Raw genomic sequence first — 21709 nt, forward strand, 5'->3', positions numbered from 1 at the left:
GGGCATTCTAATGCACATGCTCAATAAAAAGTAATCTGGCCACAAAGATGTGGCTTAACGACCTTACGAACACACTCCACTTAGAAAGAATAAGGTACACTCTTATGGACAAACTTCCATATTTTGATAAGGTGTGGTCGCCTCTAATTCAGTATCTTGCACTTGTAAAATAAAATTGGCACTTTTCTCTCAATATCAACAAAATGACCTTTTGACAATAGAATAGGGTGGGGTTAGAGAGTCAGGAATAGAACTGAGAAAGTTAATGGAGAGCTTTTTCTTTTCTTTTCTCTTTATTTTCATCTTTTTCTTTAATGTTTTGTATCTGTATGTATGTGTACATGTTCAAAGTAAAAAAAGAGCATTTCATGGGTGAACCTATATCTGTAAAAGTGGAATAGAATATACTGTATGTACATAGTATGTCATGTACCGTATATTGTCAAGCTCAAATAAAACATATGTGAAACAAATAAAAAGTAATCTGGGCATATTACACCAGTGACATCACTCAGCCAGCCAGGCTGCTGTAGGAGCAGCTGGTCCGTGATTAGGGATGTCCCGATCAGGTTTTTTTGCCCCCAAGTCCGAGTCCGAGTCCTTTGATTTGAGAATCTGCCGATACCGAGTCCCGATCCGATACTTTTATAATACATTTAAAAAATGAAGAGCGAAGAAAATTATCCAGGATGTCCCTTATTTTTATTATATTTTAACATGTAACACTTATCATGCACAACTGTGCATGCAAGTAGTGCAGTGTATTGTAAACTGAGCACTAGTTATGAGGTAGCTTGAACATTCTCAAGTCAGAACAGAAAAATTATTCTTCACATTAGAACTAGTGCAACATTAGAACTTAGTGCAACATCACAGACTCAATAGTCTAGTGTTAAAACAAACAGCAGCTTAACTTAAAATGCCAGTCAGGCATTAAAATAAAAAATAAATAAATAAAAATATCAAATAAAACAAATGAGCCAATATTCAAGCAGTGCAGTGTATTGTAAACTGAGCACTTAAAGCTTAAAGATTTTCAAGTCAGAATAGAAAAAATATTCTTCACATTAGAACTAGTGCAACATTAGAACTTAGTGCAATATCAGTGTGTGTCTGTGACGCTGCGCTGGGAAAGCAGGCCCTCGTGCACGACAAGTTGTAATGTGTGCGCTACACAGCCCACACTCTGTACTCCCATATCCAGCATGGCTTTCTTCATATTTGCAGCGTTATCGCGCAAAATGATATGGACTCGGTTCTTGTCTATTCCCCAGTTGTTCAGCATCCTCTCCATCGCCTGCTGGATGCGCTCTGCTGTGTGGGATCCACGAAATTCCTGTGCATGCAAAGTCGCACGGCTTAAAACAAAACTGGAGTTGATCCATTGCGCAGTGAGGCTTAGAAGGGCCATGAAAACACAGACGAACTCCAAATATCTGTGGTAAACGCGACATCAGGCACGTCTTTCAATAGGACAAGCAGCTTGTCGCTTATCTTTTTCTGGAGCGCTGGCAGAGCCTTTTCAGTGATATAGTGTCGAGAGGGCATGTCGTATCGTGGTTCCATGTAGGCTACTCCATAAGCATGATAAAACCCGGGTCGTCTACCAGAGAGAGTGGCTGGTCACTCATTGCTATCATCTCGGCTATCTTTTCTGTGATCTTTTTCGCCTTTTCACTGTCGTTCTCGTCGTTCACTTTGAAATATTTCCACACAGCAGACATGATAGCGGCAGCGCGGCTCAGCTTCAAAACAAACTGGCGTGCTCTCTGCGCATGCGGTGCGGTGTTTTTGTGAGGCTGTCTGGCTGAGTGTCGTTTGACACAGACAAGGTCTGACTCTGTAAACGGTGGTAGTAATACTAATTTTATTCTAATTTATTTTGAATCACCAATAGCCCATATATAAAAAATCGGATAAAAATAATGACTCGGACATATGATCGGGTCATAATGTCCGAGTCCGGATCGAGTCTGCAGTCACGTGATCGGCCCCGATTTCCGATCACGTGATCGGATCGGGACAACCCTATCCGTGATGTTTGTTTTTTTGCTGGCTGAGTGATGTCACTGGTGTTATCTGCCCAGATGAGTGATGTCACTGGTGTTATCTGCCCAGATGACTTCTTTACAAAAGCCAGTCTAGATGCTCATCAGATCATTAAAACAAATCTGCAGGAAGGAACCTGTGGGTTAGTGTATATTCCCAGTCTTTTCATAATCTCTTGCGGATTTTGAAAGTTGTCTAGTGTATCCTTGGCTTAAGGATTTTGAAAATTGTCTAGCATACCGTATTTCTTCTAATAAAGGCCCGGGCGTTTATTATGCTAAATCAACCCAGACCCCCGGCGGTTAAAGGAGACCCGGCGGCAGATAGAATGAGGCGTTTATTTTGTTTTGCACAGACTCAATCACTCAGGTGATTATTTTTTTTGTACATAATTCCTGTTCAGCAAAAACGGAAAGTATCAAATTGCTTATTTAAAGCAGTGAGATAGTACTTAGTACACACAAGAGGGTAGGTACAGGCAGTTTTGAACATGCCTAGTATTGTACAACGGACTGGAATGAATAATAAAAACAACTGAAATAGCCTTCATCATCATCATCATCCAACTACGTTACGGTATTGGTTCATTGCTCTCCTCTTCTCCCTCTGCCAAACAGCCATACAGTATTTTAAGCAAGTAACATTAGCCTACTGCTCACACATTCAGTTGTTTCTGTTTCATTGGAAAGAATAGCAACGTTATTGTATTGAACGCTAACTTTAGCTGCCATGCTAACGCTAACCAAGCAGCACTGCAGCACTAGACAAACAAGCAAACTTACCAAATACATGTCCGGTATAATGGGTTTAATCCATACTGCATTTATGATCGCTGTTCCGCTGAGAGAAATGCACTTTTACAAGGCACAATAGTAACATTACGTAAACGTAAGTTGCCCACTGCTCCCGTCCAGACAGCGTCTCCAGTCTAACACGTTGTCTACACATCCGTACTCCTGTCGTACAATCCATAGCATCAAACAATGCGGTATGCATACTTAAAACATGTGGGTTATGTATAAACCAAATATAAAACTGTCTGACGGGGGGAAAGTACAATCTCTGAACATGACTGACTTCCGCCAAAACAAACACAACATTACCGTAAGTGACCAGTCTGAGCGCAACACAAAAACACCGCAATGGAAAAAAAATAAAAAACTTAATAAACGCCCCGGCGTTTAATCGAGACCGGCGCTTATTATGCTAAATCGGGTCAGACCCCCGGCAGTTAAAGGAGCCCCGGTGGCAGATAGCGGCCCGGCGGGTATTAGAAGAAATACGGTAATATGCTAGCTTGTAGGGTTAGGGCGGCCCGGTACCAAATGTGTTGCGGCCCGGTACCGGTCCGCGGCCCGGTGGTTGGGGACCACTGAGATCATACATGGGCAAAATGCGGCCCCAGGGCCCGACCCGGCCCCTGGACCATCTCAATCCGGCCCCCAACGTCTTCAAAGAAAAACAAAACAACCCCCCAAAACTACCAATAACAGCGTGGGGAGAGGGTTAAAAATAGGGAGACTCCCGCATGTTGGCATGTATGCTTTCCAATGTGTGGCCCTTCCCTTACTTTATGTGAGAAAAATGTTGCTCTAGATACAGTGTCCACTTCTGCCATCTCTGGGAAACATTGCTCCATATGATTGAAGATGTGGCCTTGACCTTCTTCCCCACGTCTCACTGCTTCCAGCACCTGGTCCACCTCGTGATCAAACATCTCCCATTCCCTCTTTGCTGCTGCAGCAGGCCAGTTCACTGGCTCTTCCCGGGCCTCTCCTGTGCAGGTGTTCTGGGTTAGGGTTAGGGGTTGGAGCCATGACTATGCTGTGGTAGTACTAGAGTAGGGTATGGCGGCTGTCGGCCATGTTAGCGCCATGACCATGACCATAACTGCTTGGTAGTGGCTTGTCTACAACGTTCTCTGTATTTGAGTGTTTTTTGTCCTATACTTGCTTCCCCTAGTTTTGAAGCCCCGCTAGCTAGCATGCTAACGGAGCGTCGGCGTGCAGTTCGACAACAGTACGAGGCTCTGCAGCAGAGGAGGGCCCTGCAGGACACGCCCACTCATCATCACCATGACAACAACCCCGTCCCGCAGCCCGAGGCCCCCGCCCCCACGCTGCTACTGCCAGGCCGGAGAAGCCCCGCCCTCATCTTAGACCACGCCCAGAAGCTCCAGCTGCAGCAGCAGGTCCAACAGGTACACAGGCCCAGCCCATGAAACATCAGGCCCCACCCACAAGACATCATATATCATTACAATAATGTAACGTTACAATAATGATTAAAATACCCCGTTAACGTTACTTGAGCTTACCTTTGATGAAATGTTGGCCGCAAAGACGCGTGTACTTTGATGGTAGAAAAAAAGCCATTTGCCCTCCCCAGCGACTGAACCACGTCTAATCGCACAAATCCACAACCTCCTCCTTTCTGAGTTTTCTTTCTCCGACGGGATTCTGTAAAAGCACAAGCCAGGCGTGTCTCCTCGTCGGTTAGTGCAACCGATAGCACAACAGGTAATCGGCATTTTGGCTGAACAAACACAGCGTGACTGAGAAACTAGTCGACTCGGCGGGCAGTGGAATGAACAAGTTTTTTTTTTTGACCGTCAGGTGGGCGTTCCCGGCAGCACGTAACACCCCTTGAAAGCTATGAATAGGAGCCAATTCACACCAACCTGATACTAGTCAGGGTTTTGTAGATGGTTTGGACAAAACACGTTGGATGTGTAACTAAAACCTCCCCCCCCCCCCTCTCTGTCTCTGTCTCTCTCTTTAGCCCTTTTCCCACATGCGCTTTGTACCGCAAAATGACCGGTACGTGGTCTAATGCCTGCATGTGAGAAAGGCGCCGTGCCGGTATAAGCGCGACCCCGTCGTCCCCGACATTTCACCAGTTTCGTGCTAGTCACAAGAGCGGTATGGTCTTAAGGGGACGCAAGTGGAAACGGTTCAGGTCATTTTCCGCGACAGCGGTCCTTCAATCATGGGCGAGGAGTAGCCTACACACGTTGCTTAATGTTCCAGCGGGCATAATCTAATCATTCGCGCACATTAAAGCAAACTGGCGAAATGATCTTGTGATAGCCTAATAAGAGCAGTATGTCAGCTTGCTGATTTCCGAAGGCATTTTCCGCTATCAGTGGGCTGTGACTTCGTGGACCAGGTTGCAATGCACACAGTAGACAGTCCAACACCAAATACACAGCTGATTGTTCGATATTCCCCTGGTGTTGCGTACCACCAAAGGACTATTGCCAGTCGCAAACGCGCTTCCAGTGGTTTTCGCCACCGGGTGATCTTGCGTGCGGGTCGGACCAGACTCAGCACGTAGCCTAATACCGGGACATGCGAAAATGACGCTTCCATTCCACGTCGTCAAAATTGTTCAGAGCATCTTCCCAAAATAAATTCCCTCCTGGTCTCTCTCGCTTCCAGACGGCTCTAGTCTCACGCAGCAGCGCAGAGGTACATAATCATCAATCATGATCTGTCCCCGGTTTAGTCTATCTTCATATTCTGCGCGACACTCTCATGGGCGAGGTGTACACACGTTGCTTAATGTTCCAGCGGGCATAATCTAATCATTAGCGCACATTAAACTTATTTCGCAAACTTATTTCACCATTCGGAGTTTTGCCGACACGTCACTCCCCACCCGCTCTGCAGTGCCGCCCCCCCCTCCCCCCCCCCCCCCATACAGGCAATTTCGCTGATAGATTCCCACATGCCAGAGGAGAGGTGTGAAGGGAAATGTCCGATATTGACTTACAGGTAATTTTCCGGTACGCATGTGGGAAAACGGCTTTTGTTTTTCTCTCTCTCTGTGTGTCTCTGTCTGTCTCAGCATGTCCAGCTCCTGACCCAGGTTCACCTGCTGAGCCGGCGTGTTGACGCCCTGAAGCACGAGGCGAGCATCACCAGACAGTACCTGGTCAGTCTGTGACTTGACTTGACTTAACTCTGCTTTGCAGATAGGACCGCAGATAGGACTAAAAAAAAAAAAAAAAAAAAAACATGATTTCAGACGGACAAGCCCGTCTTTATTGTCACACGATTACAATCAACACATGCACGGAGGGCCACAACACACACATGCTGACGGTGGCCGGTGAAATTTGTCCTCTGCATTTAACCCATCCTGGCTTTGTCCTTTCCTCCGGGGGGCAGGCCAGGAGCAGTGGTCGCTTTTTCTCGTACAGCGCCCGGGGACCGACTTCGGATGTTGTCGTCACTGGTCGGATGACGATGACGATCTGATCTTCTGCATGTTTTTAATGGGGGGGGGTTATATACGGAGGAACCCCCCTGGGGGCGCACGGGGAGAACATGCAAACTCCACACAGACAGAAAGGCCCTTACGACGAGATACCCCACCTGGGCAGTAGGCACTGAAGATATGGGGGGGAACACAACCACAGCGCCCACAGTGTCCCAGGCGAGAATCGAACTCAGGACCTTCTGACTGAGAGGCGACAGCTCTACCACTGAGCCACCGTGCCCCCTAATCATGTGTTACAGGAGACACTCCATATAGACTGCAGATAGGACTAATCTCTCTCCTCTGCTCTTCTCTTCTCTCCTTTCCTATCTACTCTCCTCTCCTCCGCTATCCTCCAGGGGGAGCTGCAGCAGTTATCCAGTAATCAGGAGAAGATGTTCTTGAGGAGCAGCTTCAGGTCCTGGAACCTCCAGGAGGCGCTGGATCTCCTGCAGGAGGTCCAGGAGAGAGGGGAGACTCCTCCTTCTCCTCCTGCTGCAGGGCGGCGCTGGCTCCCCACCATGTTTGCAGCTAAAAAAAGTGAGGAGTCTAACATCTTCCTGCTCATTTTCAAGATTCAAGATTCAAGATTCAAGATTTTCATTGTCACTCCATGGTACAAGTATCACATGTGAAATTCTTGTGCTGTGGACTCCGTTTACAACATAGTACAAAACATAGTACAAAGTTTATGGCCTTATCAATATGACATTACATTTAGTCAGGGATAATGATGATAATAATAAAGAATAATAATGGGATAACAATAAATTTAGTAAGTGATAATGATGAATAATAAAGGGATAACAATACATTTAGTAAGGGATGATAATAATAATAAATAATAATAAAGGGATAACAATAAATTCAGTAAGGAATAATGCATGAAGACGTGCCCATTATCAGGGAGGCTGCATGTCGGACGGTTGCCTCCGTGGAGTCCATTAAATCCTGATGATGGACAGAACAGGAAAGGCATTATCCTGCTTATACCAAGGTCACTTGCCAAAGGAAAAGAAAGGGGGGGGGGAAGTAACCCCGGTGCCTGGGGGGTGTAACACCTGGTGCCTGGGGGGTGTAACACCCGGTGCCTGGGGGGAGTAACCCCGGTGCCTGGGGGGTGTAACACCTGGTGCCTGGGGGGAGTAACACCTGGTGCCTGGGGGGTGTAACACCTGGTGCCTGGGGGGTGTAACACCTGGTGCCTGGGGGGTGTAACAACTGGTGCCTGGGGGGTGTAACAACTGGTGCCTGGGGGGTGTAACACCTGGTGCCTGGGGGGTGTAACAACTGGTGCCTGGGGGGTGTAACACCTGGTGCCTGGGGGGTGTAACACCTGGTGCCTGGGGGGTGTAACAACTGGTGCCTGGGGGGTGTAACACCTGGTGCCTGGGGGGTGTAACAACTGGTGCCTGGGGGGTGTAACACCTGGTGCCTGGGGGGTGTAACACCTTGATAGAGAATAGAATTCTATACATCCGCTTAAATGTATATGTAAATGTATATCACAGCTTATCTAATACCAAATTAATTGAGCCTTGAGTCCAGGAAGATTTACCATAAAAGTATATTTAATAGCTTACATTCTCTGCAATACATGTATATTGACAGAGGGCTGAACCTCAATGTACACAATTCTGATATGTCATACAGAGTCAAATATTCAGCCCCGATGTCACAATTTGACATACGCTTTATACTGTAGGAAGAGGAGGAGCAGAGAGGAGGGGGTGATGACTTGACTTGGAAATGTGTGTGCGTCCACTTGAGTCTACAGGGAAACTGTTATCCGTTGTTATTGGACACGATGCACTGCCCAAGGTTTCAGCAAAGAGGAGAAGTCCTCTCTATGGGGCTGGGTGAGATGTCAGTGTGAGTCTATGTGTCAAATGGAATGGAACTTATAGCATAATTATGCAAATAGGCCTATAGCTTATTGATTAGGAAATATTGATTAGGAAATGGCATGGAACTTATATTTTTCTCCAACAATCCACCCAATTGTTATGTTCATCAACTATAACAATAATAATTACAAAATTTAAGTTCACTATTCAATATAATGCTTGTATCTGTACTTGTGGGCCAGGGCTGGGCAGGGGGGGTTTTGAAAACATAGGAAACATTAAACACTTGAAAGAAAACAGAATTTTGATCAATATGCAGTCCAGCGCAGTCTCAGCTCATTATCACAGCATCTCCATTATCTATTGGAAGAGAAAAACAGATTTTAGTGATATAATGACAAAATTACATCACCACTGCGGCTATAATATATATGAGTGGGCCTACTAATCTTAACTCTATATGGTTCAATGCAAATAGTCTAATATCATTATAATGCATTGAACTTAATATTCAGTGTGTTCCAAATCACACTTAAATCTTTTCACTTTTGTAAAAGAAGCTTCTTACATACAGTATGTATATATATATAATCTTTCCAGCTTCACTTTATTCAAACCTTCCTGTAAAAGGAATCATGTCTTTAAGTAAAATATTTTCAAAGTATTCACAACAGGAACAATATTTTCTCATCATTCATGTGATGACTCTAGAATGTATTTATTTGTTTGTTCCTGGTGCTGTTGTTGTAATTGTTGTTATTAAAAACTATTTAATAGCCCATCTCCATGCAGTGGTTTAATTTCTTTTTGGGAACTATTTTATTAGAATAAAATTCTATTTCTAGTTTACTTTAATATTGGTTTGTTTGGAATAATGAACTGAAACTTTCTAAAATGCAAAACATTCATAACATTGATTAATCATATTCATTAAAACATAATCACAGTATCATATAACTGATTATTCTTAAAATGATACTTTAAAACACTTAATTTTATTTAATATTGAAAATAGAAAGAATTTTCTTTACTCTAGTGAGCACAGTTAAACGTACTCTCTCTAGTAGTTTACTAGGCTAGGGAGCACAGTACTCAAAGTACAGATTTGTGCTGGTGTTGAAGGTTTTCTGTGACGTACAACCTGTAACTATAAACATTAGATTTCACAATGTGCCTGTATTTTAGACAAAATAACTTCATTACAAGTTATTAGTACAACAAGTACGTACATACGGCAGATAATGTTTTGAGATACTCTGTGAGTACATATTCAATTGTTTATTTTATAATTTGTTTGCAATGGACCTCGTAAACAAGATGACTCCTGAGTGGGCATTCACAGCTTACAGAGTGGCAATGAATTGACCTTGTGGACTTGTGGCAATGTGCAATGGGGCGGAGGGTGACCCCAGAAAGTGCTGTTGGTGAGGGCTTTACATGGGGGGGGCGGGCTAGACCCCAGGCAGTTCACTTGAGTGATTTTGGGGATGGCAAGACCCCACTAGATAAAACAGTGAGGGCCAACATTGTTCACATGCTCCAAACGCAAACTCAGGACTGTCTGTCCTCCGAGGTCATTGTCTTATCTATAGATACTTTTGAAAACATCTCACCCGTACTTACGGTAAGTGTAAATTTTGCTTATGTGTTGAAAACATACCAAAAGTTAAATGTTGGTATGCCCACTTAATTTGATTTCTCATCCACCCAATTGGTGGTTGATAAATGTGCATTTTTCTGTTTAAGAAAATACTTCAGATTCAGATTATCGTACACAGGAAGTCTTCATCCTACACAACACATTCTATTAGGATTTATTTTCAAAATAATAATCAACAGTCTATTTATTACTATTCAAATTTGCTTACTGCACTTTAAATAATGCAGAGCTTACTTCACTCTATTGATTCATAACAAACAAAACATTCAATCACTTTGCTCTCTCAGGGTGTGTTAACACAATCAGCCTGGAGGTGTCGCCATAGACTAGCTTGGCGTCGTATTCCAAATTGTTTTCGCTAGGCTAATGTTTTGGCTAAGTTGTTCTGAGGGAAGATAAACAAATTCTTTCAGCCTGTTATATTCCAAAACATTTTTTTTCTACCCATGTTGATCTGATCACAGCATCTGTGTGCTCAAAGTTTTGGGGATTGAACCTGGGGCTTGTTTCGACATTCAATTTCATAATGAATAATACTGTGGGGTTTTAAACCTGTGACTCAGGGCCGATCTCTCCAACCAGAAAAGGCGGTGGCTGGCTCACTGTTGTTTGCTCAAAGGCTGGGAATTGAACCTGGGGCTTGTTTCGACACTCGTAAGCCCAGTGTCCACGTTTCCCACATGCACGGCATCTATCGCTACGACGTTTATGCTTTTGGGGTACACCTGGTGCGGTGTCTAATTTTACGGGCCCAGTCAAATGCTTATCTCTCTCATATTGTTTGATAACAATCCCAAGCTGTCTAATTGTCTCTCTGGCTCCTTGACATTCTGGCCTTCTACAAGGCCCTTTTTCAGTGTCCATTCTCAGAGAGCAAACAGATGGCTTCCTTACAGTATGAAAAAGACAATTGAGCAGGCCTAATGTCTTATCTATTTGTTGCGTGTCTCTCTCTCTCTCTCTCTCTCTCTCTCTAGTAGAAGGCAAAGCACTGATTAGGTAAACTGACCTCTCAGGAAAAACTCTGGAGGTAAACACACATCTCAGGTCAACTCAAAACTCTGGAGGTAAAACACACATCTCAGGTGAACTCAAAACTCTGGAGGTAAAACACACATCTCAGGTCAACTCAAAACTCTGGAGGTAAAACACACATCTCAGGTGAACTCAAAACTCTGGAGGTAAACTGACCTCTCAGGTGAAGGCAAAACTCTGGAAGTAAACTGACCTAAAGTAATAAACCTGTATTTTAGAGAGAGAGAGAACTAAGAGAGAGAACTACGTATTTTGTTTATCACTTACTTGTGATCTCTGATAGTGTCCGTGTGTGTAAAGTAATTTTCAACACTTTACCTTTTAGTCGATGTGGGGTCTCTGGTGACAGAGGGACGGTTGTTCTCCTGTTGACCAGTTCCGTCCGTGTGTGGGGTATCTGGAATTTACAAACTTGGTGACAGATCAATTTGTTCAATCGACAATTGATTCTGTATTTTGGGATTGGCTAAAATACACTTTCTGCAAACCTCCTGTTCAACTCCTTTAAAATAGGCTTCTTAAGAAATTGTTTTGTTTTACAGTGAAACAGCTGCTTATTTTTGTTTGTTTGTTTGTTACATGCTTGTTACACATTGTAGGTATTTCAAAAACATCTCAACCATATTGGTTAGACAACTATGATTGCTTCCCAGTCTCGCTCGGTGCTCAATATCTCTGGCCGATCCTAGCCAGCGCGCCATGGGGCTACACACACCCCTCGAGTGAGTGGTATGTTATGGGGAGATCTTTTGGTTTTATTTAGTATGTCGTGGGGTTCTTTCAGACTTGTTCCTTATATATTCGAACTGGTTACCCAATAACGTGTGGCCTCCACTACTATGTCGACTAAAACATAGTGTGTCGCCTTCTGGCCATCTATAATTATGTCAACCTATAAAGAACACTTCTCAGGCTCACTCGGTGCTTGTTTCTCTGGCCGATGTTGGCCAGTGCGCAATAAAGAACAGTGTGTCGGCTATGCCAATCTACACCCCGCCGAGTGAGTTTTTAATGGTCCTGAGGTCATCTTTATTATTTACATTGAGGCTTCCCCCCCTTGTCTCAAAAAACCCACAAGATACTAACTTAGGTTATACATATTTACAGTTATATACAATGTCATTTTGACACACCCACAATATGCAAACATTTCAGATTCTTTTAGATATCAGACGACAGCTCAGTAATGAATTATGAAATTAATTCAGACTTACCCGCTCTCGTAGATATCCTGTTCGTGACACGCCAATTGATAGAGAATAGAATTCTATACATCCGCTTAAATGTATATGTAAATGTATATCACAGCTTATCTAATACCAAATTAATTGAGCCTTGAGTCCAGGAAGATTTACCATAAAAGTATATTTAATAGCTTACATTCTCTGCAATACATGTATATTGACAGAGGGCTGAACCTCAATGTACACAATTCTGATATGTCATACAGAGTCAAATATTCAGCCCCGATGTCACAATTTGACATACGCTTTATACTGTAGGAAGAGGAGGAGCAGAGAGGAGGGGGTGATGACTTGACTTGGAAATGTGTGTGCGTCCACTTGAGTCTACAGGGAAACTGTTATCCGTTGTTATTGGACACGATGCACTGCCCAAGGTTTCAGCAAAGAGGAGAAGTCCTCTCTATGGGGCTGGGTGAGATGTCAGTGTGAGTCTATGTGTCAAATGGAATGGAACTTATAGCATAATTATGCAAATAGGCCTATAGCTTATTGATTAGGAAATATTGATTAGGAAATGGCATGGAACTTATATTTTTCTCCAACACACCTGGTGCCTGGGGGGTGTAACACCTGGTGCCTGGGGGGTGTAACAACTGGTGCCTGGGGGGTGTAACAACTGGTGCCTGGGGGGTGTAACACCTGGTGCCTGGGGGGTGTAACACCTGGTGCCTGGGTGGTGTAACCCCGGTGCCTGGGGGGTGTAACACCTGGTGCCTGGGGGGTGTAACACCTGGTGCCTGGGGGGTGTAACACCTGGTGCCCTGGTTAAATTCCCACACACGCCCTCTTTCCATCACGGCCACCTAATCATCCCTCGTTATCTAATTGGCTCTTTCAGTCATCAACTCTCCACCGTGAGAGCTGATGTGTGGTTGTTATCAGGAATTAATTGGAACACCTTGCTGCCAATCACAATTTAGTATTCATTCACCCAGACCATGTATAAAAAAAAAGAACCAGAAAGAACCAGTGCTCACCAACCAACCTTGATGGTGTTAATTGATCAATTTGACAGCAGACCTCTGTCAAACTCCGTAATCTAGTAAATATTTTTTAAAGTAACTGAACTTGCCTCCTCAAAACTGTGTGTGTGTGTGTGTGTGTGTGTGTGTGTAGGTTGTGCCTACCCCGTGCTGCCAGCAGACTTAGCCTGGCTGTTTGCCACCAGGCGGCTCTTCGCCTGTCCTGAGCTACTTCCTGTTTGCAGCCTGGACCCCAAAGTACAGCCCCCCAACCCCCGCACCCTGTACACCACTGGAGAGGACTGGTACTACTAACACACATGGCCGCGCACATATTCACTGACCACCTTGTATTTTGTGTCAGTATGAGGAACACTGCATATACGCTAGGCTTCCCACGGTCGTCAGGCGTAAACCGAATGCATTACTTGTCCACTGACACCGTTTTATTTTTGTTTCGCCATGACACAGGGCAACAGACATGGCAGATTCAGGTCATGCAGTCAGTCAGACAATCAGTGAGTCAGACAGTCAGTGAGTCGGTCAGACAGACGGACAGACAGACAGATAGTCAAGTCAGTCGTTGAGGTAACGCTTATGGCCCATTTCCAACGCTGGTATCAACGCGGCCCCGCCCAGCTCGTCTCGCTTTTTTGTCCCCTTCCACCGATCAAAAAAACGTGGACAGCCCGGGTTGAGTCGGGGTTGAGTCGTGCTAGTTTTCGTCCCTGCTTTGTTGAGGTTCTAGCGCTGTGGACCCGGTACCATACCGTGACGTGAAAACACTGTAGACGACTGATTGGTCAGGCAGAATCATGTTTACTCTATCTACTGACTGTCAATGCTGCATACCAGTTTAGTGGGGCTTACCTTCTCTTCTGTTATGTTATTTCCATCAGTCTTTTGTGTTGCTGCCTTCGGCTCTGGTGAAATAAAATCGATCTCCTTGCTCAGCTTTAACATGACGGTGGTTTTCAATTGTTTTGAGAGAAAAAAAAGTCCGCTCCTCAGGAAGCCCTTGTAGTTGTGTGCAGCGTCGACTCCGCTAGGCCGCAGGCGGGGCTTTAGTGAAGCCGCGGTCTTGCCTGGTGAGAGGCCGCCGGGGTAGAGGCTTCACTTCTCCCTGTAGCGCAACCCCCGTCCCTCGCGCAGTGCATGCATGTGAGTTTGACTAACAACAAAGTGATATCCATTCTCCTGGCCGATTGTCACATTTGCCCATGTACACTGTAGGTCATTTAGAGGCACCAGTATTTCATAAACATTTAAAAGTTCTGTGTATGGATGTTATAGCGTACTTCGGTTATGGGCGGAGGGCAGATATGTGGTCGCTATGACGACCAGGTGTGGGCGGGGGCAGATCGAGCAGCGGTGGAAGCAAAACATCCATCGGGTCGAAACGAGTAGAGCCGAGTGGTGACGAGCTGTGCAGGGCTGTAAAATGTGGTGGAAATGAGCCATTAGTGAGGTGTCACTTCATCAGATGGCCTCCAGTTTCCCGGCGGGATGGTGTTTGTACCCTTTGTTGTAACAATTTCAAGAAAGAAAAAACTACACATGCCTTCCTATTTTCAACCCATTGTGAGTCCAATGTGTTCAAGTGAATTCAACTTGTTTGTTTCTATGAAGTAGCAGAAGTGACGGATACACGGATGTCCATGCTTGGTGACCAGCTTGACGGCCTCTCTCTCTCTCTCTCTCTCTGCAGTCTCATAGTGTTGGGGCTGAAGCACTTTGAGGAGACCGCCCTCCCTGTCCAGCTTCTCAGCTCCTACCTGGTCTGCAAGAAACATCACGACCTCCGAAAACACATTACTCTGATGTGTGGTCTTAGAAGTCCGCAGGACAACATCATCAAGGTCTGGCTCTCACTCAGTCTCCACAACAGTTAACACCTCATCACTCTGTCTCTACAACAGTTAACACGTCATCACTCTGTCTCTACAACAGTTAACACCTCATCACTCTGTCTCTACAACAGTTAACACTTCATCACTCTGTCTCTAGTTAACACCTCATCACTGTGTCTCTACAACAGTTAACACCTAATCACTGTGTCTCTACAACAGTTAACACCTAATCACTGTGTCTCTACAACAGTTAACACCTAATCACTGTGTCTCTACAACAGTTAACACTTCATCACTCTGTCTCTACAACAGTTAACACTTCATCACTCTGTCTCTAGTTAACACCTCATCACTGTGTCTCTACAACAGTTAACACCTAATCACTGTGTCTCTACAACAGTTAACACTTCATCACTCTGTCTCTACAACAGTTAACACCTCATCACTGTGTCTCTACAACAGTTAACACTTCATCACTCTGTCTCTACAACAGTTAACACCTCATCACTCTGTCTCTACAACAGTTAACACTTCATCACTCTGTCTCTACAACAGTTAACACCTCATCACTCTGTCTCTACAACAGTTAACACTTCATCACTCTGTCTCTACAACAGTTAACACTAGAGGTCGACCGATTAATCGGCCGGCCGATTAATTGGGGCCGATTATTGGCATTTTTAATTAATCGGCATCGGCCTGCAAAAAAAAAAAAAAAGTTTTTTTTTTTTTTGGCAGGCCAGGCCAGGCCAGGCCAGGCCAGGCCAGGCCAGGCCACCGGGCATTTGTCCGACGTGCCCGATTATGCAGTCCGCCACTGAATGTGAGTCTTCTCATGCACCCATGAGCCTACTGTAACGTTACGTTTCCTCAGTCACCACCATCTTCTGCAAACACACTTCTCCCATCAAATGACAGCAAATCTAAACAGTTACATTATTATTATTATTATTGTTGTTAATGTATAGAACAGTGCATGAATGAGTTCTCTGACATACTGCTCTCTCGCTATAGCCTACCAGTCACTACTGAAATCTATACTGCATAACCCAATGTATTTTTCTATTTAATAAAAAGAATAATCAAAAACATGTTACTGTACTGGCTAAGATAACATCTTATATTAGATGTAGGCCTACAGTATAATGTTATATTCGATTTTCAATGTGCATGAATGGATAACGGAAATCTAGGCTACTAGATTTCTTTAAAAAAAAATACCAACAGAAGAATATTGCACATTTTTTGGGGGCGCTACCCACATGTTTAGCTGTGTGTTTCTCATTCCACGAATGCACAATCCTTACAAGTTGTACCCCGTTGTAAAGGTGACTAATCAGGCTTTCCAACTATATAAAATACAATACCAATTGGTAATATTAAAGGGGAGAAATAATCGAGCAAAATAACGTTTCCAAACTTTTTTTGAGGAGTTTATTTTAATCGTATTTTATCGAATGAAAAAAATAATAATAATCGGCATTATATATCGGCCATCGGCCGCCCTGCTCTCTAAAGATCGGCATCGGCATCGGCCATTGAAAAAGCAATATCGGTCGACCTCTAGTTAACACCTCATCACTGTGTCTCTACAACAGTTAACACTTCATCACTCTGTCTCTACAACAGTTAACACCTCATCACTCTGTCTCTACAACAGTTAACACTTCATCACTCTGTCTCTACAACAGTTAACACCTCATCACTCTGTCTCTACAACAGTTAACACTTCATCACTCTGTCTCTACAACAGTTAACACCTCATCACTCTGTCTCTACAACAGTTAACACTTCATCACTCTGTCTCTACAACAGTTAACACTTCATCACTCTGTCTCTACAACAGTTAACACTTAATCACTCTGTCTCTACAACAGTTAACACCTCATCACTGTGTCTCTACAACAGTTAACACTTCATTGCTCTGTCTTTACAAGCCAGTGGACTCGGATTTGACTGTCCAATACGAATAATAGTCTTTTATTTTATTTTTTAGATCAGTGATTTTTTTTACCACATTAACAGTCAATTGCGGCAATTCGACATTGGGATAATGGAGTCTGAATGAGACACATTTCTTTTTTAAATTAGGCTCTTAGCCTATTTTTTATTTCACCCTTGAAACATTAAAACAACAACATGTAGCCTACATGAATAAACAAATTAAAGTGTAAAGGACATTGCCGCTGCTTTGAAATGACATGTTCAATGCCTAGGCTACAGTTCTTCTCAAGACTAATAAGGCCTAAATAAGTCTAAATAAGAAATAACTTATCAATTTAGATGCGGGGGGGATTTTGTCAAGGGCATTAACCCAAAACAGCACATACAGATACAAACATGTTTGTCTATCCGCAACAGGAAGTCAATAGTCATAATAATCTTCCAGCTAGAAATGAGCTTAGAGAACCATATTTCAGGTGTTACTGTTCTAACTGTAAAGCAGCGTTAATGCTTGTCCTTCTTCTTCATATGTGGTATTGAATGCTTGTCCTTCTTCTTCATATGTGGTATTGAATGCTTGTCCTTCTTCTTCATATGTGGTATTGAATGCTTGTCCTTCTTCTTCATATGTGGTATTGAATGCTTGTCCTTCTTCTTCATATGTGGTATTGAATGCTTGTCCTTCTTCTTCATATGTGGTATTGAATGCTTGTCCTTCTTCTTCATATGTGGTATTGAATGCTTGTCCTTCTTCTTCATATGTGGTATTGAATGCTTGCCGTTTTCTTCATGTGTGATAATTAATTAATTCATTTTGCAGCTGTTCTGTCAGAGGCGAGTCGTCCCTGCGATGCCGCTGTCCTGCAGCAGAGTCCTGCCGGCAGAACGGCTCCCTCCGGTGGACAGAGACACATCTGCCATGCCAACCTGGCTCAAGGTGTCCAGCCTCACTCTTAAGCTTAATTTATACTTATTAGAAAGTGTCGCTCAGCACATGGTCGCAGACGAAAAAGAAAGTGTCGCTCATGGTGTTGCATTTATACTTCAGTGAATGTTCGCTTCTGTTTAACGGTCACGTGACACTCGAACGCTATTAAATGCTGACAGCCAAGAGAAGAGAGGGAACGCACAGTGAAACCACATCGGAGGCAAGATGTAACGTACTTGACTGCAGCCGCATATAAACGACACACAACTCACCTCCTCTCTCTCTCTGGGAAATGCACAATGTTCTTTGTGATTTTCACGAAGTCATAGATCAAGGACAGGCTGATAAAAATAGCGGGGACACGTTCATTCATTTCAATCGAGTGAAAACCAAAACAAGGAAGTCAAACGCGTGCCGTCTATATAGCCAATCAGACTTGCGCGATACTATGACGTAGTCAGCGACACTAGACATTTCACCAGGTAGCAGACACTGCTCGCAGACACTTGAAAGTGTCGACTCAAGTCCTCATTTCTGTCGGCGACCGTTTCAAAAGTGTCGGCAGACGAAGCATAAATTGGGCTTTACACACCCGCATACAGACACTGAAGGGATGTCACAAGAACCGATACTTCGGTACCAAGTCGGTGCCAACACTCTGAAAATGTGACGTATCCAAAGTCCGCCTCTCCCTGAGTGCAGAGGTACCAGTACCATGTGCATAGAACCTTCCAGTCCCAAAATGCCAAAAGTGCCCCAAATTTTCCAGCCCCCTCGGTGCCTCAGGGTAACGGCAAATGGACAGGGCATATCTAGCGCTATGGTCACCAAATGAGAGAATCTGAGTAGAGGTCGAGACCAGTCTGACACATAATTCAGCATATTCTTTCCAACATTTTACTAAGTGTGATGTCTAAAATTCAAAAGTGGTGCTGTGGTCAACAAAGTATGGAATCAGATACTAGGCCAAGATATGAACTTACAGTAAAAAGCTCTCTACTCTGAGACAAAGAAAGAAAGAGAGTATGTGTTCCTCGTGGAGAAAAGCACAATGTTAAATTGTATTTCTTACAGCACAGGGTTAGGGGCTTGGGGACATTGACAGACTACAGACTGACAGTAGATGCTGCTGGATGGGATTCTCATGGTTGTGTTGATCTTTTTCATCTCCAGAAGAGTCAGCAGATGATCCAGAAGACTAGGCTGGCCTCTACCCGGCTCCCCTCTTACCCCCCCTCCCTACCTGCAAACTGTTCCCTGAGCCTCAACCCCTCTCTGCCCTCCAGACCAAAGCAACCACAGAAACCCAACCGCTTCACGCTGGCCCACACTGCCTCTCTGCCTCCGCTGGCCAAAACTCCGGCAGACAGTCGGCCATTTGACTGCCCTAACTTTGCGCCTGGACCCACCCCACCACAAGCTGTCACTCTATTAGCCGAGACCCCCGATGACCCGGTCCACAGGACCCCACTCTCCCCCGCCCATGGGACGATGCCCTCACCCTCCCCACCCTCCCCCGCAGACAAGAGCATGCTCCTGGTCCAGATGACCTGGACAGCTCAGGTACAGAGAGGCTCCGCCCCCAGCCAAGCAGGCCAGGTGGAGGTAACGATGGAGGGAGAGAAGGAGAGGAGAGGAGAAGAGGGGAGGTGGGTTGGGAAAGAGGAGCAGACAATGAAGGAGGAAGAAGAAGAGCTGATGGAGGAGTTGGAGAGTTTACCATCAACATCAACTCTGAGCCCACTGTCTCCTCCAGCAGGGGGCAGAGAGGAGAGCCCACCGTCTCATCCAGGAAGAGAGGAGAGGAACCAGAGTGTCCCGGGAGTCATCTTGTGTAACGGAGGAGAGAGTGGAGAGGATAGTGGGGGAGAGAGAGAGAGCGGAGGAGGAGAGAGAGAGCGTGGGGGAGAGAGAGAGAGCGGTGGAGAGAGAGAAAGCAGAGGAGAGAGGGAGAACGGGGGAGAGAGAGAGAGCGGAGGAGAGAGAGAAAGCGGGGGAGAGAGGGATGAAGATGGAGAGAAAGACGGGGACAGGGAGGAAGAGGAGGAGGAAGACTTTGATGACCTCACTCAGGATGAAGATGAGGAGGAAGTGATGTCATCAGCCTCAGAGGAGTCTGTGCTCTCTGTTCCAGAGTTACAGGTATGATGACATCACATGAAATCATGATGAGATCACAAAGTTACAGGTAAACTCATGTCGATGACATCATAGAGTTACAGGTAAATCTTGTGTCAACTTAATTGTGACAATAATAATAATGAATTAATTTTATATAGCGCTTAAAAAAAGAGTCCATGAAGAAACAAACATGAGACAAGCGACAACTGGAAACACGTAACACAAAGAGGAATGCAGGAGTACATGGAAGGGGGGGTATGGGAGGGACAGGGGTTGGGCTTAGTTCACACCGGGCACCCAAGCCTTGCCTATGCGTTGCCTTTACCCACGCTTTTAAATCGGCGTCCGTTTTAGTCACCGAGGCTGTGTACACCGGCCGCCTGAGCGTGAACCCTGCGTGTACCCACGCCTTGCCTGTGCCTTGCCGATTTTATCGTTTAGGCGTGAGTTCTATTTTCGAGCCGACTAGGCGCGTGCAGGCAGGCTTCTTCTGTCAAGCCATGAAAGAAAAACGTGACAATATCCGTGGGAAATGGCAAAGTCAACTGAATTTCAAAATAAAATGGAGTTACTACAACAGTGTTGAGCAGAGAGAGAGAGAGACATTGACGGGTGGCTATCACGTGGGGCTTTCTCTCCGTCCCCGTCATTAAATATATCAGATTTATTTTACCTACCCATGATAATTCGGAACCACACGTGAAAAAGTCGGGACAGTCGGGAGAGAGGAGAGGCGCTTGGGACTCAGCTCCAGGTTCAGCGTGCAAAGGCGTGCGGTGTGATCGCAAAAGCGTGTAATAGGTTCACGCCCAGCTCAAGGTCTGCAGGCGTAGGCATGGGTTGAGGCAAGGCAAGGCAAGGCGTAGGTTCCCTGTGTGAACATAGCATTGAGCCATACATGGGCAAACTCCGGCCCGCGGGCGCCACCTGTGGCCCGCGAAGGAATTGCATTTTTTTTTTTTTTTTTTCTTTCCTTTTTTTTTTCACCCACAGTGCACCTGAACGCAACATGCAAGATACCCGCTGAATAAGTGTCCAAATGTTCATGTCATTCTGGCCAATACTTCACTTCTGTTATAACATTTCAGTCTGGAATATGGAATATCTTTCAATAATCTTCATGACTAAAAGGCTACATTGAATTAGAAATTTAAATAATTAACTCGTTGGTTTTGGATTTATTTAGCTTCAAGACTGCATTTTTGTTCGTGTGACCCTCAACACAGGCTTTGATCATCCCGGGCCACTTACTGATACTTATGCTTAAATTAACCCACTCATATTCTGATTTATTTCAAGAAAAACATTTTGGCTAGTGGAAATTCTAATTGGCTGGTAACTTTAAAATCTAGCAGCCATATTTGCAGGTGGTCAAAAAAGTTAATTTCAAGCCCTGAGAGCAGGTGGTGACATAGGCGTGAGTGAGAAAAGGATGAAATATTGGTGGTTAAGACTGAATAATGACATCACAACTGTTAATTTAAAATGAGTTATTCCTCTAAACGTGGCTTCAAATGCACCAAATTTTACACGCTGGCGCCGTTCAGCCCTCAGCAAAACCTGGTAGCGAGGACATTTTTTGTGGCCCTCTCTATCATCAAAGTTACCCATCCATGGGTTACGGCATGACAATATTTGTTCGGCCCCCGGCAACAATCTGGGTTTCTCATGTGGCCCCCCATGAAAGATAATTGCCCACCCCTGCGTTAGGCGGACAAGAGAGGGGGAGAGAGCATGCAGGGAGTACGTGTGGTAATGCGTAGGGCAGGTTGTGCGTCTGAGCCCAGCCGCGCTAGGCAGAGCAGA

The 21709-nt window shown here is 44.7% G+C and overlaps 1 protein-coding gene across 1 annotated transcript in view; it reads left to right on the forward strand.

Moving 5' to 3' along the window:
* gon4lb (gon-4 like b) overlaps positions 1–21709 on the forward strand; it is a 76207-nt gene that overhangs the window by 12730 nt on the left and 41768 nt on the right. The window contains exons 14-20 of the mRNA XM_083661451.1: positions 4012–4249; positions 5899–5985; positions 6672–6852; positions 13215–13365; positions 14769–14919; positions 17675–17791; positions 18956–19924. Of these exons, the coding sequence (XP_083517577.1) occupies positions 4012–4249; positions 5899–5985; positions 6672–6852; positions 13215–13365; positions 14769–14919; positions 17675–17791; positions 18956–19924 (1894 nt within the window). The remainder of the gene's footprint in view (positions 1–4011; positions 4250–5898; positions 5986–6671; positions 6853–13214; positions 13366–14768; positions 14920–17674; positions 17792–18955; positions 19925–21709) is intronic.

Source organism: Poromitra crassiceps, assembly GCF_964638095.1.
Source record: "Poromitra crassiceps genome assembly, chromosome: 26".
NCBI classification, from domain to species: Eukaryota; Metazoa; Chordata; class Actinopteri; order Beryciformes; family Melamphaidae; genus Poromitra; species Poromitra crassiceps.